Here is a 27940-nt window from a genome sequence, read left to right on the forward strand (position 1 = left end):
AATGAAAATGCGAATTATAAATACTGAGGTCCCAAATCTGAGCTTGCTAAAGTTTCACAGATCTACATATGTGCATTTTAAGATATTGGAAGGCCAAACAATTCACCTTTGGCTAAGCCCCGCCCCCCTTAGTTACTGTTGCTACCTCCGACAACTTCATCTGGGCTCTGGTTTGGTATCAACATGGCTTATGCTGTGACGGCTCTTCCTGCTGAAATTTTATCAAACTTTTATAAAGCAGCAAATAAAGTGTCCGATAGAAGTAGGCAAAAGTGTCTGCAGTGTGCGTTCGATGGCTATATTCAAGACATACCAGTGAAACGCAAGCAGCAACAAGGCATCCAAATACAGGCAAAAGCATAACGGTCACAGTCAAAAAATGAACCACCGCATATCCTAATGGAGACGGAGGCTGTGATTAACAATATCAGGAGAAACACTGTCATGCAAAGCTGGGTAGGTCTCTATTCACTTCTGTAATCTTTATTATTTACAAAGCAAACGGACTACGCGAGTATAAAGTTGTATTTATTAGCAGCGTGTGCTAGCGTATCAACAATTAGGGCAGAGAACCGAAATCATGACCTAAACCAGCATAAAACTGTCTAACTAGTATAACTTCACAGTAAGGTTAAAAGCTAAATGTATCTTAGAGCACAAAAGTGTGTTGTTGATCTTGAGGGGTTTCGCTGACTGAGGACGTCCACACAGTTTAATCCAAAGACGACACTTGTCAGTATTTAACTTCGGTTTTGGGAAGGGGAAAAAACGGACACCCCCCTCCAACCTCTCTGGGAAACGCGTATCTGTGTTACAAATGCCCCAGGCACAACGTTTAACCATATTTTTTATAAAACGACGACGTAATAGCCTGCCGAGACCAAAAATATGAGCCTCCTGCGTTGAAGTCAATGGAGCGCCGTGAAAAAGTGTCGGAGGCGGAGCCTCTGTGGGAGCTCGTTCTTGGCTGCGCTGTGATTGGTCAATCTACATTCTAGGGCGTGGCTTAGCCAAAGGTGAATTGCAGGGCTGCCAACTCTCACTCATTGACCGCGAGACTCACGAAATTGACACTTTTCACACACGCTCTCACGCCACACATCCATTTTCTCACGCATAGAAAAGAGGACACCGCAGACAAGACAGAGCAGTTTACTTCTGATATAAAACAAATGATCAGCTCTCAGATTATGTCAATTTTATTACGAAATGCAAACAATAAATGCTGTTTTGTTCAAACGCCTCAGTTCAATCGGCACGTGACCGATCATCTTTTACTCTTATTTAGTAAATAAACCCGAATGAACAATAGGCATGTTGAAAGATATAGTACAATTTAACAAAATGCATATGCCACGGATTAATCAGTGTTTTTCAGCCGCGGTAAGGTCAGTAAAACAGGAAGAGAACAATGTCACATAAATACATTTACCGAAAGCCATTTAATGACCAAAAACGGCAAAAAGAAATTGTTATAGAGAGGAGTGTTTTGTTAAATATGTCCACTAGGCTACATATTATATTTTTACTTATATCATTAAAATATTATAAAGTTGTTATTATAATAAAAAAACGCATTATATTTCATTTAAGTTGTTATTTTTAACCTTTAATAATAATACCAGCTGACAGGGCTCTCTGTATGTTTACAGTATAAGTGAGATTTTTTTTCTTGAGAAAAATGTAAATGTATCTACTGTAGCCTATCTAATAATTATCCAAATTAATCGATATTGAATCAAGATGTCAAGCAATAATAAATACAATAGCCTACCAGTAATTGCAACATATTAATGTGTAGTTTATCTACATCTCGTACTTTATAACCGTTAACTGAAACGTCACTGGAATTCGCGCTCAGCAGCGTCTGTGAACAATAAGCCCCGCCCACTTGGATTTGATTGGTCATCTCAGCCATGTTGACAGTGACGAGCGCTGTTAGACTGAGGAGCTCAGATGAGAAGGACGGTTATCCTGGCGTTGTACAATATCCTTGCAGAACCAAAGTAGAGTTAAGATCTGGCAATTATTTCACGACCTTTATTATACTTCTATTATAAAATGTCGAGGTCCGGACCTTATTGGTGAGTAATACGGCCCTAGAAGAGAAAATATCTTGTGACGTCCGTTTTTTGTCTGTCTTTCTCCGGTTCTGACTGACGCACTGCGCATGCGCTTAATGTTTGTTTGGATTCAGACTGCACGTAATACACATGTAAACTAATATGCGCATTGAATCGCAAAGTTTATGGTTCATATAAACAGAGCTTTCAGAATTTAAAATCGGATTGGATTCAATTACAAAAATGAGTGCATATATCCAATAGGTGGCAGTAATACACTAAAAAGGTTTCTAGTTTGCCATGTAAATCCAAGAGAACAAACAGAGGATGCGCAGAAGAGGGACACGAGCGCTGAAAGTTTAAAGACCAGTATACTATTTGTTAATTTTATTCCAAGATGCTTTAACGACCGTGTAACCTGAATGAAGGACAGTTGTGGAGTATTTTCGCTGGATGCTGGATATTTTCAGTCAGTATGTTGTCGCCAGACGTGAAAGATGATGAACCAGCTTGAGATATGAGGTATGAATGTTAATTAACACATTATGTGCTCAGGTTTAGTGTTAATATGTAAATCTTCTTAGTTTCTAATGTAAGAATGTATGTTAACATTGATTAACAATATTAATAATGGTACATAATGTAGATCTAAGGCTAGTGCTTTAATCTAGAGGTCAATTTAGTCTTTAATTTGATTAGTAGCCTATATAGCCTATACACACACACACACACAAGATAAATAAATAGTTGCATGTATACACTGAATGAATATATATTTATGCATAATTTATATTATATATAAATAAGAAAAAATATGTTTTATTGTCCAGAGGCCACAAATAAAGTACAAAAAAGTGCAAGAGTGCAAAACGTTTTCGGGTTCAACCCTTCATCAGTGTCATGTGTTATCAAGTGTAGGCTACACGGCGGTCATTTAAACACTAATTACCGCAATCCGGCATGTAACATGTACCGGAATCTGATTTTATCCCATACACAAATATTTACATCAATAGTCTACATCAGGGGTTCCTAACCTTTATTGTGCCAGGGACCAGCATATTCATAAAAACATTTCCAGGGACCAGTTGTCAATTTTAATAACTCAATTTTAAGATGCATCGTTTTGAAACATAGCACTGTGTAAAGCAGTAACAGACTATCATTTATTTGCATGTAATGAACTAGGTGGCACCTAAGGCTAATTGTATGAATATAGCAATCTTTTTCAACTTTAAGTTCACAAAATGTTTCCCTTTTCTCCCATTCAATTAGGCCCATTTCAAAAGCAACTCCCACAGCACTCACTCACTAACACCGTGTCCTAACCAGACGCGATGTGATAAGATCCAGCGACAAATAATTTGTCTGTCCAAACCATAATTTATTTTTTGTTTTGAAAGATTGTTTATATTTCTTGTATGTATCGACTTCTTCTGTTTGTTAATAGTGCAACAAATACATAAATTTGTCTGTCCACTCTACAAATCAATCAAACCCCAGAGCCAATCAGAACACAGCACCAGAGAGTAATCTTGACGGGAATCGCAAGAAAATTGATAAGTAGCTAGTAGTAGGGATGGGACGATTACCGGTTTCACGATAAACCACGATAAAATGTACTGACGGTTAGTATTATCGTTTAAAATTTAATTATCATTAAAACCGTGTTTGATTATCGCGATTTTAATAGCTCACTGTAAATCCTGTCCAGCCAGCAACAGCCTGAAACGGGTCGCAGCGCGCAATGTTGGATTTGTTAAATTCGAGAAGGAATGGCGGATGGCAGTGACCATTCTCGGGAGATTTTTCAGCCTTTTAAGAGGAACAAATCAGAGGTGTGGTCATATTTTGGCTTTTACAAAAGTCCTGAGGGAAACTTAATGGAGGATGGCCACCCTGTCTGCAGAACAAAAAGTCGCTGCAACAGAAACACTTTAAATCTGCCGAGTCGTCTTGTGTGACCAGCACCCACTGTTGTATAGCAAACGCAAGGCAAGTTAACTTTGACCTCATTACCAAAACTACGTCTGGGAAATAATTGGGGACAAAATGTTGTTTTGAGATGAAATATTTTATCTCACTCACTTGAAATAAACGTGAAGCTTCCGCGAAGAAAAGTTTGCAGCAGGTACGGCTTTGAGCCAAAGACGAACGAACAAGTTCAAACAAGACTATTATTAAGAGTGACATTTAAGAGATAATAATAGATTCATTGTACAATTATTAGTTACACCGATTTTTTTTTTACCACGTAATGACATATTGAATTGAGATTAATGTTTTAAATCTTAACTGTTTATAAATCCATTTTGTACAGCGTACAAAACAATCGTCCAGACAAGATCACAACAATATTATCAAACTCTGTAAACAATAAATCAACTCTGATTTAATTTTTAATACAATCAAAAATGGAGACGCAAGACGGCAAGTTGTATTTGAATGAAACGAGAGAGCGCGTCCATTGTGAATGTGATTCATGGATGTGCGCTGTGTTATAATGCGTTGCTATTGACGACGGTCATTATAATGAAGGAAATGCCACAGAATAGAATCTTGCTTTAAAAAAGTGCTTGTTTTATTTGTTGTTTGTTGATTTTCTAATATAAAACTTGTTGAAATGTTTTCAGTGCATCAGTTCTTTTTGAACACTTTCATCTCGTTTTAACAAAACCGTGATAATATTGATAATCATGATAATTTTGGTCACTATAATCGTGATATGAAATTTTCATACCGTCCCATCCCTAGCTAGTAGCTACATAAACAAATTCACAAATATTACACCACACAGTATTCAAATACATAGGCTACTGATTTACTAAAACAATCTTTGTCAAATAACTTGTTTGTTCACAGTTTGAACGTTCTTGTTTCCATTTGTTTAATTTCAAGATCTGAGGTAAATGATCCATTGTTGCTTTTACAGCTACAAATTATATTAAAAGTCACATTACATGCTTTTAACATTAAATAAAGCACATAAACAGTGCCTGAGATTATCATTCCCACACTTTGTGATTGTTGTTCCAGTGCGACGTCACAGAAAAATAGAAACAGTTTCTAAAATAGAATCGTCGCGTGTGGTTAGGACAAAAACTGATCAACATGGAAAATACGCATTTTATCGCGTGTTGCGTTGTGTGTAGTTAGGACACGGATTGTTTTGACGGCTTCATTGCAGAGTATTTCACCACAAACAACACAATGGATTTGGCGCCACAGAATCGCCTGTTGACGTAAATCCATATCTTATATATGAGGCATTGTATTACGATTGAAGCTTGACCTGCTTTTCCTTTTCGAGTTGGTCATCGCCCTTTCTTTTACACAAACAGTCCGCAATTAAATGGGCCATGGAAGTTTGCTGGGACCCGATCATCTCCCCACATAGTTCTCTGCCACTTCACGTGCTCCGCGCTTTAAAATCCGGTCAGATACCATATGTCCAGAACCAATGAGACGCTAAGCAATCGCAATTCGCTCAAAAAAATATATATAAAAATATATATAAAAATAAAAATTTTATATATATATAAAAATCTGGTAATATTTCAAGGCCTGGTACAAACGGGTTCACGGACCGGCACCGGTCCGGGGACCGGGGGTTGGGAATCGCTGGTCTACATGATTATATACATATCACAAAAAATCCTCTATTCAAAACATTTTTATTGAAACAAAAATGTTGTTTAATCTGACCATCAATATGAACATAAATACTCATTCCCATCATTGAATATCACAAAATATTATTCTCATCATCCCTACACGACGTCACACGATTAGACATTGCAATGCATAATGAAACAACATTTATAGAAATAGAAAACAATTGAGAGTATATTCCTCATTCATGTCCAAAGGATATCGACATTTTAGGTAAAAAATCCATGTACATTCCCTCTGCAAAAGTCTCGCTCCAAATTACCACCCCTACGCGACTGTGTTATATGTTATAACAACTAAATTTATTTTATATGAAATTTAATTCCGAGATCGAATGGGACATCTCATTAAAATGACGCGCAATGGAGATTTTTGGTCTTTCCTTCTGATAGCGCTCATATGTTCAATGATACGTGTCTAGCCTACATTGGTAGAAGTGCATACCAAATTGTTTGTTCTTATGTACGGTTCGTTATGCTACTGCGAAAGGAAGAACATCTTCTACCGATGTGTCTACATGCCGCGCACTTAAAGGGATAGTTCACTTTGAAATAAAATTTTGGTATGTTTTAGCTTACCTGAAGTGCATCCAAGATGTAGGTGTCTTTGTCTCCGCAGTAGTTTCAATTTTGATATTTTTAGGTCAAACCGTTCTTGTCTGTCAGTCATATAATGCAGGTCTATAGGTACTGTCTCCAAAAGCATGCAGAGATGTCTCTAATAGCATGCAGAGAAAAGTCCAAATAAAAAAAATGTCCCATCGTAAGTGCACATTAATGGCCTTAGACACGAAACAAGCGGTTTGTGTGATAAAACGAACAGTATTTATATAGTTTTTATCTCTTTTACACAACCACGTCCATCTGATCTGTTTACTTAGTCTGCGCAAGCGCCGTAGAGCGCCGGAATGCTCCGGAAGTGGTCTCCCGGATGAGTTCGCGCGAGCTTATGTAAATGTATTTTTTTTACATCGGTTTAAACATCCCGGATAAGCGCAAACTAGTATCATTTCTATTAGCCATCCTACCTACAATCTCTGTTCTGTGCATAGGTTCTGGTGTAAACAATGAGTGACGTACACGCGCGAGAGATCACTTCCGGAGCCTTGCTCATTAGATTTTGAACAACAATTGGTGATAATGTATAAGCGCTTTGTTCTTAGGGGTTATCTGAAAAAAAATGGCTGGATATCGCTTTGGAGAAAGTACAAGAATTGTCCTATATATCGGACAAACAAAAGAAGTCCCACTCTGTAGTTTGTACCACTACTTATTCTGCACACAGTCAAGCGATCAAGAATGTGATTAAAAAACATTGGTATAAACTTTATTTTTCTCATTACATCATTCTAACAACTTAATGTTTTAATATGTTTCAGACCAGATGAAAGAGAAACAGCAAAGACAAGAACTGAAGTGAAATTTCAAAGGTGATGATGCTGTAGTTTGTTTCAGCCTCTTGATACCAATACAATGAGCTTAATGTGCCAATTTACAGAAGATATCAGACATCTTTTCAGCTGCTCAGTTAAACATGATACACTTTTTAAATACAGATTGGATAAAAACACAGTGATCACAGTTCACAGAATATTCCCATCATCCTACAAGAGAAGGACAAACTCCAGGAGTAGCAGCTGAAATCTGTGTGACTGTTAAAGATGGAGTTTATTAAAGAGGAGATTGAAGACATGAGTGATCCAGAACCATCCAGAATAAAACATGAAGATACTGAGGAACAAATAGGTTGGTGTCCATTCTTGATTCTTCATTGTTGACTGCTTTGGTAGATGTGAATTAATAAGCAGTATGTGGATGATAAATGATAGAGAAATACATCTGAATGAACATAACCTTGTATCAGTTGTAAAACATATTCTAACTACACTGAACAAAATTATAAACGCAACACTTTTTTTTTTGCCCCCATTTTTCATGAGCTGAACTCAAAGACCTAAGACTTTGGGCCCTATCTTGCACCCAGCGCAATTGACTTTGTACACTGACGCATTTATCATTCCTATTTTGCACAGCGGACTTTTCCCTCCGCTTTTCCGCACGTCAGTAAATTAGGTAATGAACTTGCGCTCGGGGGGAGGTTCAGCGAAAAGAGGAGGCGTGTTCCAGCGCAAAAGTTCCCTGGTGCTATTTTCCAGTTTTAGAAAGCAATTCCGCCACTGACCAGGAAAAACCCAGTCTAAAGACAGTGGTGCGTTGCGCGTTAGTGATATGGTATTTTAAGGGCGCGTGCTTGGCCATAATGTAGCGTGTTAACACGCATCCACTTTGATTCTCTAATATAAACAGACGCAGCAGTTTTCATTTTTGCCAATCATACATTATTACAAGGAAAAATATTTACATAAAAGGAAAAATATTAACACACGAGGGTAATCGTAGTTGTGTCCGTGAAGATGTGAAAAAAATCAATCTAGATAAAAAAATCTAGATTAGGCTACACATTTACCCAAATTATACGCCTGTTTAACCGAAGCTAATTTGGGTGGGTTTCTCCCATCATCCCCAATGTCACTTCTCTGTGTTTTACGGCCCTGACGAGAACGTCGGTCTCCTTGGCTGTGAACCGCTCCTGGCGTGCGCCGGCAAATCCGCCGTTATAATAGCAATCCGCGTTGGAACAAGCGCACCTGCTCTTAAAGGGAATGTGAGAGGACGCTCTGATTGGTTTATTTCACGTTACGCCCAAACCACACCTATGAATAATGAAGCTACTTCAGACCAACCCCTTTTAGATTTGCGCCGGGCCCAAGAGGCATTTATCGCGCTGGGCTCAAGAGGCATTTATCCCGCCGGGAAAATAGCAACAGCGCCCAAGACCCGCCCACAAAGTTACTTGTGCTTTGGGCTTTGACACTTGCGTTTCAGATCGTTAAAATAGGGCCCTTTGTCTATGTACACAAACGGCCTATTTCTCTCAAATATTGTTCACAAATCTGTCTAAATCTGTATTAGTGAGCACTTCTCCTTTGCCGAGATAATCCATCCACCTCACAGGTGTGGCATATCAAGATGCTGATTAGACAGCATGATTATTGCACAGGTGTGCCTTAGGCTGGCCACAATAAAAGGCCACACAATGCCACAGATGTCGCAAGTTTTGAGGGAGCATGCAATTGGCATGCTGATTGCAGGAATGTCCACCAGAGCTGTTGCCCGTAAATTAAATGTTCATTTCTCTACCATAAACCGTTTCCAAAGGCGTTTCAGAGAATATGGCAGTACATCCAACCGGCCTCACAATCGCATACAACGTGTAACCACACCAGCGCAGGACCTCGATGGCGTCTGGCACTTTGGAAAGGTGTTCTCTTCACGGATGAATCCCGGTTTTCACTGTACAGGGCAGATGGCAGACAGCGTGTATGGCTTCGTGTGGGTGAGCGGTTTGCTGATGTCAACGTTGTGGATCGAATGGCCCATGGTGACGGTGGGGTTATGGTATGGGCAGGGGTATGTTATGGACATACCACAGGCCACAATCAACAACCTGATCAACTCTATGCGGAGGAGATCTGTTGCACTGCGTGAGGCAAATGGTGGTCACACCAGATACTGGCTTGTTTTCGCCCAATTCAGTAAAACTGCACATTTTAGAGTGGCCTTTTATTGTGGCCAGCCTAAGGCACACCTGTGCAATAATCATGCTGTCTAATCAGCATCTTGATATGTCACACCTGTGAGGTGGATGGATTATCTCAGCAAAGGAGAAGTGCTCACTAATACAGATTTAGACAGATTTGTGAACAATATTTGAGAGAAATAGGCCTTTTATGTTTGAGTTCAGCTCATGAAAAATGGGGGCAAAAACAAAAGTGTTACGTTTATTATTTTGTTTAGTGTATTAACAAATGACTAGCCACATGGAAGATCTGAAACCTGATCTCTGTTGCTTTCTGCTATTAAATAAGGGGTTCACTTGAACTGATTTTAACTGTATTTCTGTGTATTTTAGACCAGGTGAGAGTGAAAGAGCAAAGACAAGAACTGAATGAAGAGGAGGAGGAACCTCATTTCTTTAAAACTCAAAGAGCAAAAGCTAAAAATCTGCACACCTGCACTCAGTGTGGAAAGAGTTTCAGACAAAAAGGAAACCTCAAAACACACTTAATAATTCACAATGATGAGAAACAGTATATATGCCCTCAATGTGGAAAGAGTTTCAGACAAAAAGGAAACCTTAAGACACACTTAAGAATTCATACTGGAGAGAAACCATATACATGCACTCAGTGTGAAAAGAGTTTTACACAAAAAGGAGACCTTAATATACACATGAGAAGTCACACTGGAGAGAGACCGTATACATGCACTCAATGTGGAAAGAGTTTCACACAAAAAGGAGACCTTAATATACACATGAGAATTCACACTGGAGAGAAACCATATACATGCACTCAGTGTGGAAGGAGTTTCACATATTTATCTGATCTCAGAATTCATCTACGCATTCACTCTGGAGAAAAACCATTTATCTGTGATCAATGTGGAAAAGTGTTTATTTCATCATCACATCTAAATAAACACCTGCATGTTCATTTAGATGAGAGGCCTCACTTGTGTTCTCTATGTGGAAAGAGTTTTTCCAGGCTGGAAGGATTAAAACAGCACCAGAAAAGACATAATAAAGTGAGAGATCATGTATGTTGTGAATGTGGGAAGGGATTTTCTACATCTAGTCATCTAAAACAGCATCAAAGAATTCATACTGGAGAAAGACCTTACAAGTGCTCATATTGTGACCAGAGTTTCACTCAGTCTGGACACTTGAAATCACACGAGCGAGTTCATACTGGAGAAAAGCCGTACTGTACTTAAAGTGAGAAGAGTTTTGCCCAATCAAAGAATCTTGTGACTCATATTAAAGAGGTGGTATAATGCCCTTTTCACAAGATGTAAAATAAATCTCTTATCTCCCCAGAGTGTGTATGTGAAGTTTTAGCTCAAAATACCCTGCAGATATTTTTATATAGCATGTTAAAGTGGTCACTTTTCAAGGGGGAGCAAAAACGCACCGTTTTTGTGTCTGTCGCTTTAAATGCAAATGAGCTGCTGCAGAGGGCGGAGTTTCAAGAGCTCGTGTGTTAGCAGCTCCGATTACTTAACGCTGACATGCACTAAAATGTCTGAAACTGTTGTGCCTTTTATGTTTAAACCAGAGTCAGACAAAGATGGAGATACTCAAGAAGAAGTGGCAACATGTAGAATGCAACAGGACGTCTCTGAATGGTTATTTGATGCATTTATGTTGCTGATGTGGAGTTAACTATCTTTAATTAGCATATTCTGTCATGATAATCTATAAAATTGCTCGTATAGGAACTGTTGTAAGATGCACACAGTGACTTTCTATTGCATGTGAAAAGACAGATGCTACAGTTTGAGCTGACTCACAAATGTGCTCGACTACAACAACTCTTCCTCTTCTCAACATGGACTGCGTGTTCCGGGGGCGGGGCTTATGTAAATTTTAGGGTTGGTGATGTCAATAACCCGTGAGGAATGTCGTGTAGTCCCTACCAGCCGTTTGTTGTAGTCCTTAAAATGATTTCTTTAAAAGCAAATATTTTCCTTTGCCTTGAACTTTAAGCATTGTAAATTTGCAGATGTTGTTTATGATCAAAAAGCAACATTACACACTAACTAAAGTTAGAAAAGTGAAATCATAACCAACCACCCCTTTAAAAAGCATTGTTCTGTGTCACAACAACAAGCAAATGTTTTCTTCAGATCCAAAACGTCCAAGTAAATCATGTGAGATTCACATAAAGTAAATGTGTTGTTAATTAACCAATACATTATTAAATGTTTTAAATGTTGGAGAAAAAGAAAATGATTGAATTATTCTTTGATTGAACGCTTACTTAAAGAAATATTGAAATGAAAAGAGACGGGAAACAAATGTAAGAGAAAAAAAAATCAGTCATTTGTCAACATATGAAGCAATTCTTTCAATTAAGTTTTTTTATTTAATATGGAGTTTTTTTACTTTTGTTTGTTACATAAAATCAACCATTGTTATTTCATAAACAGATGTATTAAAAAGTCTACACATTTCTGTGCAATATAAAAGTATTTTATATGTGTCTTTATGTTCTGTACAATAACAACAAATAAATGTACGTTTTCACTGACAATGTGTGTTTTTGTGAGCAAAAGTTATCTACAAATCCAATCAGATAAAGCAAATGCATGGTAAAATAAACCTGTGTTCTTTGACGTTAGTGTTGTGGATTATTATTATTATTTTTTACTGATTTGTCATTTATTCGTCACATTCATTTCAATACATATGTATATAAAAAAAAATCATATAAATAATTTATAAAGTCGTACACCACGTACGACTTTGACGTACACCGCATTGCCATCCTAGATTCTGAAATGAAACAGAACAATATATTGGAATGAGAAATATGTTTTTCAGCAGCTCGGTTAAACATGCTGTTATTTCACTATTTTGTTGTTTATTATATACAAACAGATATTTTACATTGATACAGGACCATGTGTGTTTTGTAAAGCCTATACAAGAGGGGAGCCGATGAGCACCTCGCCCCTTTTCTGCTCAGACATGGAAAACTTCCTACAACGATTGTTGTGGAAAAATCTTCTCTTTGTGAACACAATCCAATAATGCCGTACTATAAACACAGAACGACGATCGTGACCCTGAAGGTAGCAAGGCTAAGATAGGGCGAAGTAGAGCCCTGCACGGGCCTCAAATCTAGGCCCTAGCCCGGCCCTGGCCCGAGACGCTCAGGCCCTAGCCCGGCCCGTGTCCGACAGCTCATCATAATTATCAGCCCGAGTCCGACCCGAGCCCGTTTTTTTTTTTTTTTTTTTTAAATATAGGCATGTAGCCTGGCCTAGGGCAAACTAACTATTTGCAGCCATTAAAATAGTTCCGTTTTGTTAGTTATGTTTCTTATCATTTCTTTATTAAGTTAATTTAGACAAATGTTCGGTTTCTTTTTGTTTTTTTATTGACGACCAAGCAGCCGACAGCGAGTTAAACATGTTTGATCCATTTAGCCTCTCAAATCAACACTTTACTTGGCTACAATAAAATCCATAAAACACCTTAAGCATATCACACATAGACAGTTATAGTTTAAACGTTTATTATATTTTTTAAAAGCTGAGGCAAACTGCTCTGCTGCTCACAGTCGCAACAGCGCTCGCAAACGAAATGAGCTATAGCCTACAATCTAAACAAATCAAATAAATGGCATTAAATTAAAAACAAACATGCACATTATCTTACCTCAAAAATCAAGTCTTCACTACAGAACATGGCCATTCTTATTTCCAATAGTTTCCAACAGACTGATGAAAATAAAGTAGTTTTCAAACGAAAGCCAACAAGACAGCGGACAGCCCCTAACATGGCTAAGAACAGTTACAGAGCATCGTGAAGAAAAATCACAGCATCCACAGTGGAAGGTTTTAATCCAGTCAGCCCGAACTATCTTGAACTATTCCAGCTGCGCTGAAGTCACGCTCGCTATACTTCTGCTGCTGGCGGGGACACTAAAAACAGCGAGCTGGTCGCGCAAATCTTGGGTCGCGCCGCCGGGAAACCTGTGTGCGTGCGTGTGTGTGTGCACGAGCGCGAGCAGACTGTCATGTGTCAGTCATATGTCAGTGTGATAGGTGTAAAACGTCTTTCTATGTTTGTTTTTCCATCGTCAACTTCTCATATTTAATTTTAATACATGTCTAAAATAGGCTATAAAAAGAAGGATAAGCCTAAAACAGGCCCGAGGCCCGGCCCGCGTGTGAACTATGACGTGAAAATTGGCCCGAAGCCCGGCCCTAGGGGCGTAAATAAGTCGGGGCCCGTCGGGCTCGGGCTGAAATGCAGGGCTCTAGGGCGAAGGCATTCCTCCGAGACTAAGGGGCTCAGACCATGAGGTCGGAGCTTTGAGGGACATTGTTCTGAGCGGGCTTAACTCGCATAGAGTTAAAGGCCAAGCTAAACAGACAGGACCCGTGCTTGCAGAGCAGGGACGTCTGTGCACATATGTCGCCAATGGATACTCCACTGGACCCTGCCCAGGAGGAGGCCATGCCTCTGGTGGAGTGGGCCCTGACTCCCATGAGGCACTGGAGGCCCATAAAAGCGTAAACTAGCGTAATTGCATCCACTCCCTATAATCTCTGCTTTGCGACCGGATGCCTTTTGGTGTGTCCTCCAAAGCACACGAAAAAGCTGCTCCGATGGCCTGAACTGGGCAGAGCACTCAATATATATACCCAAACCGGGCTGGGTAAGTGCAACTCTTGCTCATCCTCAGAAATGGGAAGAGCAGAGAGAATAAATTACCTCTGCTCTGAACGGAGTGGAGAGCATCTTAGGCACATAACCAGTATTGGTTTGAGGACAAATTTACAGGTGTTGGGCTGAAACTTAAGGCAAGACACGTTCACAGAGAGCTCGTGCAAGTCACCCACTCGTTTGACTGATGCTAGGGCTAGCAGAAGGGCAGACTTCAGCAAAAGGGTTGCAGCTTGGCCGACTGAAGCAGCTCGAAAGGCAGGCCCCTGAGGGCCTTAAGGACTGTAGACAGGTCCTATGTTGGAATAATAACGGGGTGAGGCAGGGTTCAGTCTTCTTGTCCCCGTCAAGAAACGAATCACTAAGTAAGCTTTATTATGGGTTCTTCCGGAAAATGTTAAACTTACAGCTTTAGAGATGCATAATATTGCACTTTGCACACTGTTGGCTAGACGACTTATACTAATTAATTGGAAGCTGCCATGTCCTCCAACCAGTAGGTTTGTGTTTGTAGGGGGTGAAGCAGGTTCAGTCTTCTGGTCCCCTTCAAGAAACAAATTACTAAATCGTTCCGGTCTATAGACTGCTATGCTATGCTGTGGCCGCCACATAAACTTTGAGCGTGAAAGGGGTGCACCCCTTGTACAGAAGCTCCTGCAAAAAAGACAGCACCAGTGAAACATCACAGGACGCTGGGTCTTCATTCCAGACTGTGCACCAGTCAGAGAAGAAATACCGTTTAAGGTCTTAGAGGCATCTTGTAGACGGGACTCTAGCCTCAGCCTCAGAAATAGTGCTTAATACTCTAATACCTCCCCGCAGGCTCGTAGGTTCCAGTTGTGGGGCCAGACATGGAGGGCCCACAGCTCGGGTTGGGGGTGCCAAATCGTGCCCTTCGCCTGGGAAAGGAGGTCCTTTCTCAGGGGAATTGGCCAGGGACCTGCTGCTAGCAGTGCCATCAACTTGGGGAGCCATGACTGGTTCCACCAGTCTACGCGTCTGTCTGGTTACCAGCATGTGTTGATTTATTAACTCAACAGGTGACAGAGCCTCTCGGAAGGCATGTCCTCGCGGCATAATACATCTATAGTGGTGGGAGGGTGGACACCCTGGAAGCTGATCAGTGGCGGCGCCGGCAGTTCAGGAAGCCAGGGAGGCCTTGATCAGGGATCTTGGCTTGACCACTTTGGCCGAGAACATATAGTACTGCCACCCCTTCCCCCAATATATATATTTTTAAAGGAGTTATGGAATTTTGAATGGGAGCGGACTCTGGTCTGGGGCTGGAGCCATCACTGGAACGGAGTCAGGAATTTCTCTCACTGGAACAGACTCTGTAGCTGCTGGTTTCCTCCTCGCTCCTGCCTTTAAATGTCTGCCTTTACATTCACATGAACTTTAATGACATCTCATTCTTAATCTGTAGAGTTTAATATGGAGTTGACCCACCCTTATTGCTATAACAGCTTCAACTCTTCTGGAAAGGCTTTCCACAAGTTTTAGGAGTGTGTTTATGAGAATTTTTTTACCATTCTTCTAGAAGTGCATTTGTGAGGTCAGGCACTGATGTTGGACGAGAAGGCCTGGCTCGCAGTCTCCACTCTAATTCATCCCAAAGGTGTTCAATCAGGTTGAGGTCAGGATTCTGTGCAGGCCATTCAAGTTCAGTAAAGTTCTTGCTTTGTGCACTGGTGCGCAGTCTTGTAGGAACAGGAAGGGGCCATCCCCAAACTGTTCCCACAAAGTTGGTAGCATGAAATTTTCCAAAATGTCTTGGTATACTGAAGCATTAAGAGTTAATTTCACTGGAACTAAGGGGCCAATCCCAACCCCTAAAAAACAGACCACTCACCATAATCCCCTCTTCACCAAACTTTACACTTTGCACAATAGAGTCAGGCAAGTACCGTTCTCCTGGCAACCATCAAACCCACACTAGTCCATTGGATTTCCAGACAGAGAAGCGTGACTCGTCACTCCAGAGAACACGTCTCCACTGCTCGGAGATATACGTCCAGTGGCGGCGTGCATTACACCACTGCATCCGACGCTTTGCATTGCACTTAGGCTGATATAAGGCTTGGATGCAGCTGCTCGGTCATGGAAACCCATTCCATGAAGCTCTACGCACTGTTCTTGAGCTAATCTGAAGGCCACACAAAGTTTAGAGGTCTGTAGTTATTGACTCTGCAGAAAGTTGGCTACTTTTGCACACTGTGCGCTGACCCCGCTCTGTGATTTTACATGGCCTAGCACTTCGTGGTTGAGTTGCTGTTGGAATATGTAATAGTGAGGAAATTTTACGAATAAACTTATGGCACAGGCAACCTATCACGGTACCACATTTGAATTCACTGAGCTCCTGAGAGTGACCCATTCTTTCACAAATGTTTGTAGAAGCAGTCTGCATGCGTATGTGCTTGATTTTATTAAACTGTGGCCATGGAAGGGATTGGAACACCTGAATTCAATGATTTGGAGGGTGACACAATACTTTTGGCAACATAGTGTATATACCCACACACACAAAGATTAATTGGCTAATTTCAGATGTGTCAGCCTTATTCGTCTTTTGGTGAATTTCTTAGTTTTTAAGCTTTAAGCTTTCTTAGTTTTATTGTGGAATAATATGAATATAACTGAACAAATCTCTCTTTTTTCCCAGTTTCCCCGATTTAATTTCTATCCTTTCTTTATTTGACAATTCTAGTAACATCTTGTCTGAACGCTTCATGACTATCCATGACTTCCCTATTCATTTTAAATAATACAATATGTGGTTAAAGCTATTCAGGTCTTGTGCAACTGGTTAAGAGACACATATTATAACCAAAAAGACACGAAAGAATCGGCTTTGTTATTAGATGGCATTCGCATTTATGTTAAGAAATCTAATAATAAACATATCCGCCAGGTGAACAAAAAGACCTAATTTGCCCTAGAGGCAACAAGTTTTTGCCCCCAACAAGACCAAATAAGTCCGCTTTAAAATACTACATAAGATATACACTCACTGTTAATGCAACGGTGTCCAAATATATTGATATTTCTAGTACTTGTTTGTTTTGTGGTGACGAGGATGAAACATTGATACACTTATTTTATTCTGGTAAATTGGTATTGGTATCTCGTATTCTCATTTAAATACAACCCCCATTTATGCACACTCTTTTAATTTGAAAGATATTATTTGTTATTGCACTGACTCCAACACATCTAAATAATATATTTGTAACTTTTTTATTTTGTTTGGCAAATTTTTCATCCATAAACAAATGTATGGACTCACTTCCTATACTCTCTCACATTTTTTGGTTAAAGTAGACTCACTGCTTAAATCTTATAGCTTAACTAGCAATACAAAATGTGCTAGATTCCTGAAACTCTATGAACAAATCTTTTGTAATGGCTCTGATGCTGAGGTTTAACCAGCTTTCTGTCATATATAGTTTTTTTGTTTAACAAAAATGATCTATCTCTTGTTAGTATTGTTTCCCTATAAAAATGTATAGGCCTACTTAATATTTTATTTTCTATGTATCCTTTGTCTTTTGTTTTACGTCTTCTACGTTCTCCTGAATGTATTTGTATATTTATCTGTTTCTTAATTAAAAAAAAAAATTAAAATAAAAAAAAGCAGCGTCTGTGAACAATAAGCCCCGCCTACTTGGATTTGATTGGTCATCTCAGCCATGTTGACAGTGACGAGCGCTGTTAGACTGAGGAGCTCAGATGAGACTGACGGTTATCCTGGCGTTGTATAATATCCTTGCAGAACCAAAGTAGAGTTAAGATCTGGCAATTATTTCACGACATTTATTATATACTTCTATTATATACACAAAAATGTCGAGATCCGGACCTCATTGGTGAGTATACGGCCCTAGAAGAGACTGAAATTAGCTAAAAAATTATCTTGTGACGTCAGTTTTTTGTCTGTCTTTCTCCGGTTCTGAACGCGGCGACTGACGCACTGCGCATGCGCTTAATGTTTGTTTGGATTCAGACAATGTAATACACATGTAAACTAGTATGCGCATTGAATCGCAAAGTTTAGGGCTCATATAAACAGAGCTTTCAATTTTACTATTTGTTAAGTTTAATCCAAGATGCTTTAACGACCGTGTAAGAGTTTGAATGAAGGACAGTTGTGGAGCATTTTCGCTGGATATTTCCAGTCAGTATGTTGTTGCCACACGTGATATGACATGAACCGACTTGGGATATGAGGTATTTAACTTCTAATTAACACATTATGTGCTCAGGTTTAGTATTTATGTATAATTAACACGACATCTTCTTAGTTTCTAATGTAAGAATTTATGTTAACATTGATTAACAATATTAATAATGGTCCATAATAAAGAGCTAGGCCTAAATAAGGCTAGTGCTCCAATCTAGAGCTGAATTTAGTCTTTAATTTGATTAGTGTGTACACACACACACAGTATGCTTATATGCATACAGACTGCTGGCTAGTAACTGATTACTGTAATCTGGATAACACATTCAGATTAAAAAAATTAAGTACTTGTTGTGAGTAGAGTTTTCTCAGCGTTTATTATTAAACGCATTCATTATTTGTTGTTATTATTAATAATATACTATATTATTAATAATATACTATATTATTAATATCACCCAGTCAGTCATTTAACCATGTATTACTGTCTCTGGAAGGCTTTTGTCTCTCAAACACACTAAAATGTACAAATTCACGTTCTTTTATTTGTATGCTATGCATTAATTTAAGCAAACATGTTAGGTCAACAATAAAATTAAGTCGATAATAATATTAGATAAATAAAATTAAGTTAAACGTACAATATGTAAGATTTTTGTAATAAAATATCCAAAAATCACTTGCACAGTGCATATTTCCTGCAGTTGTGTAGTCTACTTACAATATCCCAAAAGTTCCTAAAGATTTTATCCCTGGTTTCTGCTCGTAATGCCATGGCGACAGACGTGGACAACTGCGTTACGTCTAGCGGTACACTCGCGCTGTTTTAGTTTCGTTCAAACATTATGGATCCTGGCAAGCAGACTTTGGGACAAAAGGAGAACTAAAATGAGGATCAATATCATCGTGGCGTTTTCGAGATGCCGAGAGCTAGCGTCCGCGACTATAATATTAATATATATTAATAATGTTTACTTAGTGTTTTTATTGAAAAATTATTAAATTTAATTAAAAAACGTTGGGTTGAGACTTTTGGGATAATGAGGCTGGGTTGATTCAACCCAATTTTGGTTGAAAATCGTTCTTAATCTGTAACACAACGCTAGTGGGTTGGGAACGCGGACGTGAAAGAGAGCATGCATTTCACGTTAACAACACAGGCGACACGAGTGAGAGAAGCCGCCATTTTTTCAGCTTCTTCAGGTGGAAGCGAGTGGTTTATGGTAAGTAGGCCTAAAGATAATAAATTAAAGTCCTTATCAATTGTTTTTGCCCAAGGTTTCTTGGAATGCAGTAAAAGCAAGAAAAGAGCTGTATATGGGAATATTCATGGTTTTAACAACCTAACAGCCTCTTTTATTGAACTGAAGATACACTTTTAATATAGTGGGTTTCTTATGTCATGTTTACCAGTTTTTTTTTTTTTTAAGTACGTTAATAGAGAGGTTTACATTTAATTATTTTTATTAACCCGAGTGTAATGAACTTAGTTTCCCATAAGGAAATTAAACAGCAATATGCAAAAAAGGTTGAATTATTTTGATGCTGTTGAAGTGATAATTGTTAAAATGAATGTTTTGCATGTAATATTTCAGACTCGTTGCGCATTAATTTTGCCCGCGCCGGGAGTAATTGACACAGGCGACGTCTGTGCGAGGATTTTTTCAGCTTCTTCAGTACAGAGGAAAAGACGGTTTATGGTAAGGAAAGGTTCAAATTCCTTGTCGTTATCATTATATAATTAAGGGTAAAACCATGTTCTTTTTTTTGTAGACGTACAAAGCCAGAGACCTAGGATTGTTCCATTCTGAGTTTATTTTTAGAAAATGTTTCTGTTGTCTCCTGCCTGTTTACTTTAACTGGAAAACGTTTAATCACGATTAATCGCAACCAGAATAAAAGTTTGTGTTTACATAATGTATGTGCGGGTACTGTGTATAATTATTTTGTATTACACCCATATGAATGTAGATATTTAAGAAATATTTGCATGTATACACTGAATATATATATACATATTTTATTTCTTAAATATATACATGCATATGTGTGTATTTATATATACAAAATAATTATACACAGTACCAACACATATATTATATAAACACAAACTTTTATTTTGGATACGATTAATCACGATTAATCGTTGCCCAGCACTCATTTTTATGCAACAGTATGCCTTCTTTTTCACATTGTATTTAAATAATTGATATCCGTGTTGTTCATTGCAGAACTCAAACCGACTTTGGAGAGGAGTCATCTTCCTTGTTCTTTCTTTTCTTAAAGGAACAGTTCACACAAAAATAATTTACTCGCCCTCATGTCGTTCCAAACACACAAGACTTTTGTCTACGTTCGGAACACAAATAAAGATATTTTTTATATGATCATAATTTTTTGTTGATCCATTTACAGTCTAGATAATCAAAATTTACAAGCTTCAAAAATATAAAGTTATTGTAGAAAATTAAGCACGCTATTTTCTTCTACATCTGCTGTACGGCCGAAACAAACTTAGTTGCATTATTTTCCTCTTATCATTGTAAAGCTGCTTTGAACAAAATCTGTATTTTAAAAAGTGCTATATAAATAATGGTGACTTGACTTGAAGTAATCCATACCAATATTTATATATGAATAAAATCCTAAATTATATCTGTTCATATCATAGTCAAGTCAAATCACCTTTATTTATAAAGCGCTTTTTACAATAGTGATTGTTTCAAAGCTTTACAGGAAAGTATGCAACAAAGCATATGGATTTATAGTAATGTTTAAAGTTGAGTGAACTTAAATTTGGTTTACTTGTTAGCTTTTAACAATGTAGATTGTTTCAAAGCAGCTTTACAGTGATAAACGAATAATTTAAGGTAACAGATTGTTTTGGCTTTATAGCAGTTCTTGAATAATGTTTTTTTTTCAGCTAAAGTTAGTTTTGATTGATTCACTTCCGTCGCAAGGATCATTAGTTATTAAATTAGAGACCGCTAAGACGACACTGTTCTCTCTACACAGACTTTAAACACGAACCTGTGAGAAACGCTGATGGCGCTCACGTGCGCATCAAGAATGAATTCTATAGTCATGTGCGTTTGAATATATGTGCGCATGTTTGTAATTCCCTACAAACCAAGCCTTAACAAACTACTTGTCTGGCCTTACAAATTTTGATACAGAATTTTATCACTTCGGGGTAGATACGCGAAACCGTAATTATCCCGACAACGCTTTATCTGTAGAGTGGTAAAGGGATCCTACATAGGGAGAGGCTAGTTGGCACTTCAGCACTGCGTTGTCATCGGGTCCAGACTTCCAGGCTGCGGGAAAACCTCGGGATAAACAAAGACACAAAAATTAGCGTAGATGCCATTCTTCTTATGATGTAACGAGTACATCAGGATTTAAGGGAAGTGTTCCCAGATTTCCGGTTGACCTAATCTATGCAGCCTAGCATTGAGTTATAGAAGTCTATAATGTGTTATGTGAATACTAGGTCAAAGAGATGTGACTTTAATCTAGCTTTGAACTGACAGAGTGTGTCTGCTTCCCAGACAATGGTAGGAAGACTGTTCCAAAGTTTTGGTGCTAAATAGGAAAAGGATCTTCCGCCAGCAGTCGATTTTGATATTCTAGGTATTATTAACTGGCCGGAATTTTGAGATCGCAATAGACGTGAAGGACTATAATGCGTTAAGAGCTCGCTCAAGTACTGCGGAGCTAAACCATTTAGTGCTTTGTAAGTGATCAGCAATATTTAAGAATTTATACAATGTTTAATAGGCAGCCAATGCAGTGTTGACAGAACGGGGCTAATAAGGTCATACTTCCTAGTTCTGGTAAGAACTCGAGCTGCTGCGTTTTGAACTAGCTGTAGTTTGTTTGTTAAGCGTGCAGGGCAACCACCCAGTAGAGCATTACAATAATCTAGCCTTGAGGTCATGAACGCATGAACTAATTGTTCCGCATTTGTCAATGAGAGCATATGACGTAATTTAGATATATTTCAGTGGCACAATGCTCATTCAGTAAATGCACAGCTAAACATATTTGTTTTAATTCTGGATTTGAATGCAATATGCAAAAAAAGTCTAATTTGGTCTTAAATTCAGGTTATATTCATCAATGTTTATTGAACTGTTAAAATAAATTAAATTGAACTGAAAACTGTGTGGCTGTTGATTTGCAGTACTTTTTTGTTTTCTTCTCACATGCACGTTGTTACTTTTGACTGTGTTAACAGTTTTTAATAAATGTGTACCTTTTGATAGCCATTCTGTGTGTGTAAAAGGGATTTTATAATGTCCAAGATGGTTCCACTTTATTTCGATAGTCCACTTTAGACATTTCACTAACTATAAGTTACTTTGCAACTACACGTCAACTAACTCTCATTAGAGTATTAGTAGACTCAGACTGTCAGTAGACTGTTAGGTTAAGGTTAGGTGTTAGGGTTTGTGTTAGTAGAATACATTGACTTGTAGTTACAAAGTTACTTATAGTTAATAGGAATGTCTAAAGTGGACTATCGAAATAAAGTGGAACCTATAACATTTATGGGTTTCACTATAAACCCATTTGGGTTCATTTTAATCCAGCGATGTAGTAATATTTATTTGTAACACAAACACAAAGATGAACTTGCTTCTTTCTTGATTTGTTATATAGTAAAAAATATTTAGCCTTACTATGTACAGCAAATATGTTCACATTATTTTTCAGATTACATCATTCTAACAACTTAATGTTTTAATATGTTTCAGAACCGATGAAAGAGCAAAGACGAGAACTGAAGTGAAATTTCAAAGGTGATGATGCTGTAGTTTGTTTCAGCCTCTTGACACCAATAAAATGAGCTTAATGTGCCAATTTACAGAAGATCTCAGACATCACCATAATGAATGAGCTGAAAACAGGAACTTTCAGTGACAATAGGGCTTTTGAGCTGCTCAGTTTAACAGTTTAATGTCCATGTACTTTTTAAATGCAGATTGGATAAAAACACAGTGATCACAGTTCACACCTGCAGTGAAGCCCCTCCCACAACAATTCACCAATAAATACTGGGAATATTCCCATCATCCTACAAGAGAAGGACAAACTCCAGGAGTAGCAGCTGAAATCTGTGTGACTGTTAAAGATGGAGTTTATTAAAGAGGAGATTGAAGACATGAGGGATCCAGAACCATCCAGAATAAAACATGAAGATACTGAGGAACAAATAGGTTGGTGTCCATTCTTGATTCTTCATTGTTGACTGCTTTGGTGGATGTGAATTAATAAGCAGTATATGGATGATAAATGATAGAGAAAGACATCTAAATGATCATAACCTTTTTATTATAACTAGAGGTCGACCGATAGTGGATTTTACCGATACCGATAACTAGGTTTGACTGTACTTGCTGATAGAGGTCGACAGATTCATCGGTTTTGCCGATATATCGTTGCTGACAGTTGATTGGTGGAACTATCACACCGATAGTTTTTCCAGGTTGCGTCCGTTGCTGGAGCGGCTGAGAAGAGACTGCTGGTATTATACAAAAATACAAATAAACACTATCACTGGCACAGAGATTACAAGCTGCACAGAGAGCACTGACACTTCAGACGCACATTTAAAACACTGACAGCGAAACGGTATGAATACAGATCACTAAATTACATATTGCCATATCATTATAAAGTAATTCATTTGTTGACTAGATGCTGCATTAAGAGAAAGAACAGAAGTATTTTTGCCATCGAGGCTGTGAGGAATAACAATAAGATTAAATTTTTAGCATTAACTAAGGTTAATAAAAGTTGTAGAAGTATCGTTCGTTGTTAGTTTGTTAATTTCAACATTTACTAATGCATTTGAAATTGAGTTTTAATTCATATTGTATCTGTTATTACCTTGGTTAATGTACTATGAACTAACATGAAGGTAAAATTGTATTGCTCATATTAATAATACATGCAGTAAAAACATATATTGTATAATGCATATAGTTCATGAAAGCTAGCTTGTACATCCTTGTTAACAAATGGGACTTCCAAAGTGTTACCTATGAAATTTACGTATGTTTCTAGGTTATAGATAACGAAACCTGTAATATTTTAATGTTTAAATTATTGTCTGTATAGAACTTCTCATTTTAATATTCATATTTATATATTTATTTTATTTAGCACATTTCAGTTCAGCACTGTTTTACTTGAAGTGTTATGTTTTTTTATTTTTATCCAGTATCCATTTAAAAAAAATATCGGTTGAATAATCAGTTATCGGCATGTACGGTCAAACCTAAATATCGGTATCGGTAAAATCCACTATCGGTTGACCTCTACTTGCCGATAACCGATTAATCAACCAATATTTTTTTTAAATGGGTACTGAATTTTAAAAAAAACTTAACACATTTCAAGTAAAACAGTGCTGAACTGAAATGTACTAAATTAAATAAATATATAAATATGCATATATTAAAATGAGAAGTTCTACAAAACGAATTCTACAGAAAATATTATAAACATTAAAATATTACAGGTCTAATGTGTTTTATTAGCTATAACCTAGAAACATACTTAAATGTCATAGGTGCACACATAAGTTCACACTGTGCAAGTCTCATTTGTTAACAACGATGTATTAGCGAGCTTTCGTGAACTATATTATGCAATGTAGCCTACATTTTTACAGCATGTATTAATATTTGAGCAATAGAATTTCATGTTAGTTCATAGTACATTATCTAAAATTATCAGATAAATACAAAATTTAAACTTGAAAATGTAGTCTTTTAGTAAATGTTGAAATAAACTAAATAACAATGAACAATACTTCTACAACATTTATTAAACTTAGTTAATGCTGAAAATGCAATCTTATTGTAAAGTGTTACCATTTCATATAAATACAAAGAGTCTGCAATGCTCAAAGATGGTCATTTTTAAATATCTGCTAAGGCCAGAGCATTAAAATTAGTAGACCTACATTACATGTATCTCTCACTTTATTTGCTTCTATTTTAGAATACTTAAAGGGTTAGTTCACCCAAAAATGAAAATAATGTCATTAATGACTCACCCTCATGTCGTTCTAAGCCCGTAAGACCTCCGTTCATCTTCGGAACACAGTTTAAGATATTTTAGATTTAGTCCGAGAGATTTCTGTCCCTCCATTGAAGCTGTATATACAGTATACTGTCCATGTCCATAAAGGTAATATAAACATCATCAAAGTAGTCCATATGACATCAGTGGGTTAGTTAGAAGTTTTTGAAGCATCAAATACTTTTTGGTCCAAAAATAACACAAAATAAGACTTTATTCAGCATTGTATTCTCTCCCGGGTCTGTTGTCAATCCTTCACAGTTACGCTGATGGCGTAAGACGCTGATGACGTGTTATCTGGTGCGCCCGAGCTTCATTTATAGACTGAGGGAAACGCACGCTGTAAAAGTGTCTCATCCGCGACATGCACACTTACGCACCATTAAAAAAATGATATCCACGCAAACAATGTAGAATAGCTTGAATATAGCGTGTCTCCCTCAGACTGTAAACGAAGCTCGGGCGCACCAGATAACACGTCATCAGCGTCTTACGTCAGCAGCGTCACTGCGGAGTCCTGAACGCAGATTCACAACAGACCCGGGAGAGAATACAATGCTGAATAAAGTCTTATTTTGTGTTATTTTTGGACCAAAAAGTATTTTCGATGCTTCAAAAACTTCTAACTAACCCACTGATGTCACATGGACTACTTTGATGATGTTTATATTACCTTTATGGACATGGACAGTATACTGTATATACAGCTTCAATGGAGGGACAGAAATCTCTCGGACTAAATCTAAAATATCTTAAACTGTGTTCCGAAGATGAACGGAGGTCTTACGGGCTTAGAACGACATGAGGGTGAGTCATTAATGACATTATTTTTATGTGAACTAACCCTTTAAAGATTATCTAATCAAAATAACAATATGTATTGTAGTGATAAAAAAATAACTGAAATCGAATGCGTTTTTTGATTTGTTTGTTTCTGTCGGCTACATGAACGTATCAATGATGAGAAAGCAATCCCGTCACTAGCTTTAAATATGCAACTTCGCCGGCTAATGAATGCATAAAAGTGACCAGCTGGATATAAACTAATGCAAATAGATGGTAACAATTGCGACATTAAACATTTAGATCAAGTTTGGGTGTGTTTTTATCATATTCTGTTAACCGCTTGAGGTACTTCTAATGTTAATCCTCTCAGCCTCGACGGCAAACATACATCTGTTTTTTCTCTGCTAATGCAGCATCTAGTCAACAAATTAATTATTTTTGGCGATAACTGATTACTCGTATATCGGCAAAACCGATGAATCAGTCGATATCTAATTACAACCATATTTTAACTATATCAACAAGTGAATGATAGAACAAACCTTTGCCACATGAAAGATCTGAAACCTGATATATGTTGCTTTCTGCTATTAAATAAGGATTCACCTGAACTGATTCTAACTTGATGTGTATTTTAGACCAGGTGGAAGTGAAAGAGCAAGAACTGAATGAAGAGGAGGAGGAACATCCTTTCTTTATAACTCAAAGAGGAAAAGCCAAAAAGCTGCACAACTGCACTCAGTGTGGAAAGATTTTCCAACAAAAAGGAAACCTTCAGGCACACTTAAGAATTCACAATGGTGAGAAACCGTATGCATGTCCTCAGTGTGGAAAGAGTTTCACACAAAAAGGATACCTCAAGACACACTTAATAATGCATTCTGGAGAGAAACCACATGCATGCCCTCATTGTGAAAAGAGTTTCGTACAAAAGGGATACCTTAAGATACACATGAGAATTCACACTGGAGAGAAACCGTATATATGCCCTCAGTGTGAAAAGAGTTTCATACAAAAAGGAGACCTTAGAACACACATGAGAATTCACACTGGAGAGAAACCTTATACATGCACTCAGTGTGGAAAGAGTTACACATATTCATCTGATCTCAGAATTCATCTGCTCCGTCACTCTGGAGAAAAAACATTTATCTGTGATAAGTGTGGTAAAGAGTTTATTTCATCAACACATCTAAAAAAACACCTGAATGTTCATTCAGAGGAGATGCCTCACTTGTGTTCTGTATGTGGAAAGAGTTTTGCAAGGCTGGAAGGATTTAAACGGCACCAGAAAATGCATAATGAAGTGAGAGATCATGTGTGTGGTGACTGTGGGAAGGGGTTTACTACATCTAGTCATTTGAAACAGCATCAAAGAATTCATACTGGAGAAAAACCTTACAAGTGCTCATATTGTGACAAAAGTTTCAATCAGTCTGCCAACCTGAAATCACACGAGCGACTTCATACTGGAGAGAAACCGTACTACTGTACTTAAAGTGAGAAGAGTTTCAATCAAAGAATCTAGTGTCTCATATTAAAAAGCATTGTTCTGTGTCACAGCGAGCAAATGTTTTCTTCAGATCCAAAACTTCCATGTAAATCATGTGAGATTCACATAAAGTAAATGTGTTGATAGTTAACTAATAAACTATTAAATTTGTTGGAGAATTTTTTTTTAAAAAATATTCTTTGATTGAACGTTTATTTAAAGAAATATCAAAATTAAAAGAGACTGGAAAAAAATGTAAGAAATATAAAGCAACTTTTTCCTAAAGTTTTTTTTTTAATATGGAGTTTTTGTTTTACTTTTGTTTGTTACATAAAACCTGCTATTACATAA

The 27940-nt window shown here is 37.7% G+C and overlaps 2 protein-coding genes across 12 annotated transcripts in view; one reads left to right on the forward strand and one right to left on the reverse strand.

Moving 5' to 3' along the window:
- LOC306997106 (uncharacterized protein) overlaps positions 1 to 27940 on the reverse strand; it is a 417445-nt gene that overhangs the window by 267558 nt on the left and 121947 nt on the right. The gene's annotated exons all lie outside the window — the stretch shown is intronic.
- On the forward strand, positions 1925 to 27770 carry LOC306997113 (uncharacterized protein). Of its 11 annotated transcripts, none has more exons than XM_079610214.1 (5): positions 17744 to 17902; positions 19812 to 19916; positions 22977 to 23021; positions 23204 to 23438; positions 26736 to 27770. In XM_079610214.1, the coding sequence occupies exons 4-5, from the start codon at positions 23354 to 23356 to the stop codon at positions 27593 to 27595; spliced, it is 945 nt and encodes a 314-aa protein (XP_079466340.1). In that variant the 5' UTR covers positions 17744 to 17902; positions 19812 to 19916; positions 22977 to 23021; positions 23204 to 23353; the 3' UTR covers positions 27596 to 27770. The 11 variants fall into 11 exon arrangements, 10 of the variants coding, with proteins under 10 accessions (XP_079466339.1, XP_079466335.1, XP_079466337.1 ...); XM_079610216.1 differs by lacking the exon at positions 17744 to 17902 and adding an exon at positions 17918 to 18263; XM_079610217.1 differs by lacking the exon at positions 17744 to 17902 and adding an exon at positions 18278 to 19439.

The sequence above is a fragment of the Phoxinus phoxinus genome, assembly GCF_949152265.1.
Source record: "Phoxinus phoxinus genome assembly, chromosome: 4".
NCBI lineage: Eukaryota > Metazoa > Chordata > Actinopteri > Cypriniformes > Leuciscidae > Phoxinus > Phoxinus phoxinus.